At 41.3% G+C, this 7,541-nt stretch overlaps 1 protein-coding gene across 1 annotated transcript; it reads left to right on the forward strand.

Annotated features, from left to right (window-relative positions):
* The first annotated feature begins 217 nt into the window (after positions 1–217).
* Positions 218–5,254, forward strand: LOC120248451 (keratin-associated protein 9-9-like). Its single transcript, XM_039256813.1, is given in 4 exon segments — positions 218–324; positions 418–523; positions 1,373–1,374; positions 4,948–5,254. Coding segments are annotated over 4 exon segments (522 nt in total).
* The last annotated feature ends 2,287 nt before the right edge of the window (positions 5,255–7,541 follow it).

The following is a 7,541-nucleotide window of genomic DNA, read 5'->3' on the forward strand; positions in this document are numbered from 1 at the left end:
AACACATTAAACACTTATTTTCTAAAGATTCCTATCATTTATGGAACTTCCTCTTCTACAAGCCCCCCAGTGACTATGGAAAACAGTGTAAACAACAAGGAAAGTCCTACTCATTGGTCCTACTTCAGAGAGTCCAGTGCATAAAATCCCGGAAGAGAAGGAGGCATCAGAACCTGAGAAACTCACCTCTGAGAGTCCACCCTTCACCTGTGACACCATGACCCACTTGTGCTGCCACTCTTGCTGCCAGCCTACGTGCTGCAGGACCACCTGTTGCCGGACCATCTGCTGCCAACCGACATGCTGTGGGTCCAGTGGCTGTGGGTCCAGCTGTTGCAAGCTTTGCTGCCACCCAACGTGCTGCCAAATCACCTGCTACAGGACCACCTGCTGACAGCCTACATGCTGTGGGTCCAGTGGCTGTGGACAAACCTGCTGTGGATCCAGCTGCTGCCAGCCTTGCTGCTGCCCAACTTGCTGTCAAGTCACCTGCTGTAGAACCACCTGCTGCCGCCCTTGCTGTGTGGCTAGCTGCTGCCAGCCTCCCTGCTGCTGATTGCCTTGCTAAGAACCACTGTCTCCACACAGCATAGTTTGCCATTTAGAAAACAAAGTAACTGCCAAACATTGTTGAAAGCCATCATGCAATCACCAGCATTTCTCTCATTCATCTGCCTGTGTACAAGCTTGTGAATCAGTTTGATAAGTGTGGATCACTTCTTGATTCTCTTCTTCCATCATCTTATGGGTCATGTGCTAACTTCATGCATCCTGATACTGAGTCATGAGCTCTGCCTTAACTCCACATTCAAGATCTTCACCCTCTCCCTATAAGTAACAGAGAAAGAGATCCTTATGATTCATACATAGGTGTCTGCAACTACTGTAAATCTTCAAATTATGTTTTCTTTCTCAGTGTATTCATGGTCCTTGTATCTTGCTTTCTTCTTTGCATGATCACTTTGAAGTTCTCCTAGATGCAGAGGGTCTCACTTATATTTCCTAATAAATCCTGTTCCATTATGCATCCCATATGATGTTTGTTTCCTTGTATGGCATTCCCAATGTAAGGATTTATACACAGGTTTCATATCACATGCAATATCTACCTGGAGCCTCATACAGTCCTCCACTGATTATTATCTCCATTTTCAGATGAGGAAATTTCATAGTGGAATGTCATATACCTGACATGGACAGACTCAGGTCCCAGACTGTGTCTTCTGCCTTGCTGAAGGACACTTTCATTCATATCTCCAGACAAGTTAGAAAACATCCTGGGACTGAGCACCAGCAAGATGTTCATTTGAGTGTCTTCTTTGACCACACAAGTAATATTCTTCTGTATATGCAGGTGACATCTGGCACAAAGTTGTAGACATCAGCATCCTACAGTTCAGTCCTCAGCAGCCTCATGTGGAACGAGTGGGACCTGCCCTTTAGAGCTCTTGTGAACACTGGATCCTTTTGCTGCCTCAGGTGCCATCCAGCCCCCCAACTCTCCTCTGCATCAGATACAGGTGAGCATGTGGTGTCCTCGTGAGCAACAGATGCAGCTGAACACACTTGTGGAAATCATATTCTTGAATGGCCTCATGGTCCTCAGGACCTAATGGCAGAGTAAAAAGGTATAAGATAATTTTATACTGAATGTATTATGCTCCCCAACTGTAGGGCAATTTGTTATTGTGATCAAAATGTTACCAAGACAATTAAGGAAGGACAGTATCAGGCACTGAGAGTCTGTGCAATGGGCATATATGACTTCAAGTAAACCATGAGCTCTGAACCATTTATGGGAACAGAACACCCTCCATTATTTTGTAGGAACTATGAGGCATTTGAGGGAAATAAAGATGCCTGTTCCGGGGAGATGAGAAGAATGTGAGGAAGAAAAAGAGAAAACAAGGTGGTCGTTCTTAGGAGTTGTGATAGTTGTGATAGTTGTTATATGGAAACCAACTTGACAATAAACTATTTGTAAAAATAAAAATAAAAAAAAATAAAAAAGTTGTGATATTTACAATATTGGCTATTATAAATAACGCTGCTATAAACATAGGTTGCATGTATCCCTTTGCATTAGCATTTTTCTATTTTAGTGGTAAATACGTAGTAGTGCAATTACTGGATCATAGGGTAGGTCTATTTTTAACTTTCTGAGGAAACTCCATACTGTTTTCCACAATGGATGCACCAGTAGTACAGGAGAGTTTCCTTTCTCCACATCATCACCAACAACTGTTGTTTTTCTGTTGTTGGTTGTAGCCATTCTGACAGGTGTGAGGTGCTATATCTCATTATAATTTTGATTTGCATTTCCCTGATGATGAGTTATGTTGAGCAACTTTCCATGTGTCTGTTGGCCATCTATTGGTCTTCTTTGGAGAAATTTCTGTTCATGTCTTCTGCCCATTATTTAATTGGGTTATTATTATTATTATTTTTTTTTGGAGGTGTGGAGTTGTGTAAGTTCCTTATATAATTTGAATACTGACCCTTTTCGGATATGTCAGTTACAAATTCTTCTCCCATTTAGTAGATTGCCTTTAGTTTTGTCAATTGTTTCCTTGGTTATGCAGACACTTTTTATTTTGATGTAATCCTGATAGATTACTTTTGCTTTATTTCCCTGGCTTCAGGAGACCTATCTAGAAAAAAATTGCTATGATCAGTACCAGAGACATTACTGCCTGTGCTGTCTTCCAGAATTTTTATGGTTTCAGATCTCACATTTAGGTCTTTAATCCGTTTAGAATTTATTTTTGTGTATGGTGTAAGAAAGTGGTCTAGTTTCATTCTTTTCACTTGTAGCTGTCCAGTTTTTCCAACACCATTTGTTAAAGAGACTGTTTTTTTCCCGTTGCATATTCTTGCCTCCTTTGTCAAAGATTAATTGACCATATAATTATTGGTTTATTTTTTGATTTTCTATTCAGTTCCACTGGTCTGTGTGTCTATTTTGTGCCAGTCCCATACTGTTTGGATTATTACAGCTTTGTCATGAATTGGAATACCTCCAGCTTTGCTTTGCTTTTTCAAATAACTTTGGCTATTTGAGATCTTTTGTGGTTCCATAAAAATTAGGATTATTTGTTCTAGCTCTGTGCAAAATAATGCCATTTGTATTTTGATTGGGATTGCATTAAATCAGGAATATCTTTAATTCTCGAAGAAATTTTCAACATAGGTATTAAGTTTCCCATTGTAGAGCTGAGGAAATCAGGATTGAGAAGGGTAAAGTAATATCAGAGTTGGGTTTCTCCAGGAACCTACTCTGGGGAGGTCAGATCACACTGGTAAGAGTATGGGGAAGTGACACAGAGAGGGGCACTTTAAGGCCACTGTCACAGTTTGCACGTAAATCTTAAACCTGAGAAATATATCAGAGATGATGTAACACACAAACACATTGGGATTCTTCTAATAGCAATGAGGGAGCTGAAGTCTTTATAAACCAACTCTCCAGAATCATTGGTTGAGCATTTCTCTCAGTGTGGTACACGTAAGAAGCATGGCATTCTGCTGTTGCATGAAAACAGCCCTTAGGCACAGAGATGCAGATCTAACACACTTAGATCTATGAGATATGGCAGTTATATTCAAGATATCATAGACAATCTATGGTTTTCACCAGTCACTCCAATATTTTGTTCATCAGACTGGTGGACAGACACAATATCTAGAAGAAAAATAAGACTGAAGAGAAATCAGAGCAGCAATAGCAAGAGGAATTGAAAAGGAGGAAGGAAAGAGGGAAGGAAGTAATGAATGAAAAAATGAACAAATGAGGGAAAAAAGAAGAAAAAATAAGACAGAGAAAGAGAAAGACAGACATAGTAGAAAAAGAAAGAAAAAAGGAAGAAACAAAGGATGAGAAGGAGGGAGGGAAGGAGGGAGGAATGAAGGAAACAACAAAATTAAGAATTAAAAACAATTCAGCACAATAAAGATGTAGTCAGCAACAAAGCCCTTGACTAGGCTAGTTAACAAGGTTAGGACTAGAGTCACCAACTTACTTGGTTTGCTCATACTGCCCCAGATACACCACTGAAAATCTTACATCTTGTAAAAGCCTTCAGTCAGGCAAATCAGCAGTACTGGTCAACAAAGATGTACATTGACTGATACTTGCTTAGTCCCAGGTACTGTGGTCACTTCTACCCACCTCTTTTGGTTGTGCCTTGCCATATGGAAGAGACAATGTCAGACATCCTCTACCCACAGGCCTTTGGTTGAGCTGGGATATGCAGGTGGGATAGGCTGCTACAAGAGACAGATATGCCTGTGGGAGTCTTGAATCAGGCTTTGTGGGGAAAGAGATTTGGGCTCAGGCATGAATTCAGCTCATCCCTGTGAATATATCAGCATCATGCTCCCCCACCCAAGGGAGAAACTCTCAGTCTACATGCAACCTAAGAAACAAAGCTGGGGAGAGACCACTGCTCTGACCCTACCCAGACCAGCAAGAACTTGAATACATGATCTGATGATCATTGAAGCAAGAATGACACTGCTGATGTGACCACTTTCTTTTTATCTGAAAATGTTTCTATGAGTTATTCTCAAATAGGAAACCCATTAAACATTTATTTTCTAAAGATTCCTGAAATTTGTGGAACTTCCTCTTTTACAAGCTTCCAGTGACTATGGAATACCATGTAAATACCGATAAGGAAAGTCCTACCCATTGGTCCAAACTTCAGGGTCCTATGCATAAAATCCCCAGAACAGGAGAAGACACCAGAACATGAGAAACTCACCTCTCAACAGGAGCCCACCCTTCCCCGGTGACATTATGACCCACTCATGCTGCTCCCCTTGCCACCAGTCTATGTGCTGCAGGACCACCTGCTGTCAGACCACGTGCTGTGAGTCCAGTGGCTGTGGCTCCAGCTGCTGCCAGCCTTGCTGCAACCCAGCTTGCTGTCAAACCACCTGCTGTAGAACCACCTGCTGCCAGCCAAGCTACTGCGGGTCTAGCTGCTGCCAGCCCGACTGCTGTGGACCCAGTGGCTGTGGACAAACCTGTAGTGGGTCCAGCTACTGTGGATCCAGCAGCTGCCAGCCTTGCTGCTGCCCTATTTGCTGTCAAACCACGTGCTAGAGGACCACCTGCTGTTGGCCCCATGACTGTGGGTCCAACTGTTGTCAGCCCTGCTGCCGCCCAACCCATTGCTACACTACCTGCTATAGAACCAACTGCTTCCGCCCTTGCTCTGTGTCCAGCTGGTGCCAGCCTTTATGCTGTTGATCCACATACTAAATCATTGTGTGACAAAGACCAAAGTCCTCTTGATCATCGTTCTCCAATTACTGCCCCAAAGTCTACTACCAGGCTTCTTCATTGGCATCCAGCATGCTGCCACCACCTTTATTAGTCATAGTCTTGATGAAAAGGCTCTGCCAGTATGCATGTTGCTGCAAAGAATTTCAGTCTTTTATCCATCTTTATTTGCTGTTAATCTCTGATAGCTGTAGGCATTCTTTCTCCTTGACCTGCAGTCATTGTGACAGCCTTGCAAAATGATCACCACTTTCCCTCTCAGTATCATGAAGTACCAATTTATGATTTTTTTTTTGTTTCTTCCTTGTTTGCTATTTCATTATAATCATTTTTATATACTTCTTCTCTCTTACTTCTGCCTTTCATAATTACTCTGCGTTGTCTTTCCAGACATGGGGAAGCTTTTCTGGTTCCTTCCGAATAAAGTCTTTGCTATCTTCCAGCCTATATTATGATTTTACTTTTGGTACCCCATTTATTTTAGTGCCCAACATTAATAGTTCATTTCATAAGTATTTTCTATCCTAAGCCTGACAATGACCTCTAAGCTGGTAGAACTAGGACAATTACCTCCCTTTTACAGATGAATAATGGCCACTTGGCTAGTTACGGACAGGATCTGGTCAAGGGCTATAGCCTCTAATCCTAGCTCCAGGGTCTTACATTTGCAATGTACAAGAAAACTTGTGGGGATGAGCACTGGGTATTATATGGAAACCAACCTGACAATAAACTATTTGTAAAAAAAAAAAAAAAAAAAAAATGTAATTAGAAAATTAAAAAAAATAAAAATAGTTGCTGGGGGAAAAAAAAAAAAGAAAAACAGTGGTCTGTGCCTTGGAAAGGTGTTTTCCTTGAATGGCATGTGTATTACCGAAGATAAACCTTTCTGTGTGCAAATGATTTTTCTGTTGACAAATGTATTTTCCCACCTATTCCCAAAAGCTCAGTGACCACTTGCACATGTAAGGGCAGTAGGCAGGTTTTAAGAGCCACCCAGAATGTTTAAGCATCCATTAATATTGCTGGCAGGGTCCCAGCATATTGTAGCCTAAGGCCTATGTAAAGATTCCTGTTGTTTGATGTTAGGAGATGGCATTCTGGCATGGTCTTTTTTCATCTGGCCACATGTAGTGTGGAACATATAAAAGAGATTGGGCAAAATCATAGCCTCAGCCATATTTCATGTACCTCTAAACTTCCAGCCCACTTTTTCTCATATCCAGAACATTACCAAGGATATTAAGTATGGACATAGTACCTGGAAGTGAGCTAACCACACCATGGGAATTTTACCTTTGAGCCATCCACAGTCTCTACAAAGCACCGTATTTGAGTTTTATCTTATATTCTCTGAAGAGATGCCTGATTCATAACAAGGGACAAAGATAAATGAAGGCAACAATGTTTGTTAATTACTTTTATATGTTGGTATCAATTAGTGTTCCTAAGCCTTGGCACTATTGACATTTTGGGCCAGGTAATTATTTGTTGGCAGAGTGGAGAGGTACTGTTTTGAGCACGGAAGCATGTTTAGCAGCATGCTGGACTCTACCCACTAGATGCCAGTAGCAACCCTTCTAACTTGTTTCAGACAGAGCTAAGATGGGTGCAGAGAGTGGATAAATGATAAAAACTCAAGAGTGGAGTCTTATAGAAGAATTACCTAAATGTATAAAATTGGATAATAATAAAATATGACATCAAAACTCATGGGATGCAACAAAAGCAGTGTTCTGAGTCTAATTTGTATGTTTAAATCTTCACATCAGAAGAGAGGAAACCTTAAAATTAGAGTTAAATGCCCCATCCTAAGAAGCCAAAGGAAAAGCAATAGAAGTTCCCCCAAACTACATAGAAGAAATTAAATCCTTTTTTTTTTTTTAAAAAGAGTGAAAATTAATAAAACTGGAAAAAAAAGCAAAAATAGTGAGGGGGAAGGGGAAGGACAGAGAGAGGGACAGAGAGAGAATCCCAGGCACTAACAGTGCAGAGAGCTGGACACAGGGCTTGAACTCACAGATCATGAGATCATGACCTGAGCCAGAATTATCTCAGAGCTCTGTCAGAAACTCATCCACTGAGCCACAAATCTCCCAAAAGTTTGGTCTTTTTTTTTTTTTTTAATGTTTTATTTATTTCTAGGAGAGAGAGAGAGACAGCGTGAGCAGGGGAGGGTCAGAGAGAGAGGGAGTCACAGATTGAAACAGGCTCCAGGCTCTGAGCCGGCAGTCAGCACAGAGCCCGACGCGGG

Source organism: Hyaena hyaena, unplaced genomic scaffold (assembly GCF_003009895.1).
Source record: "Hyaena hyaena isolate Hyena2069 unplaced genomic scaffold, ASM300989v1 scaffold_589, whole genome shotgun sequence".
Classification (NCBI taxonomy): domain Eukaryota; kingdom Metazoa; phylum Chordata; class Mammalia; order Carnivora; family Hyaenidae; genus Hyaena; species Hyaena hyaena.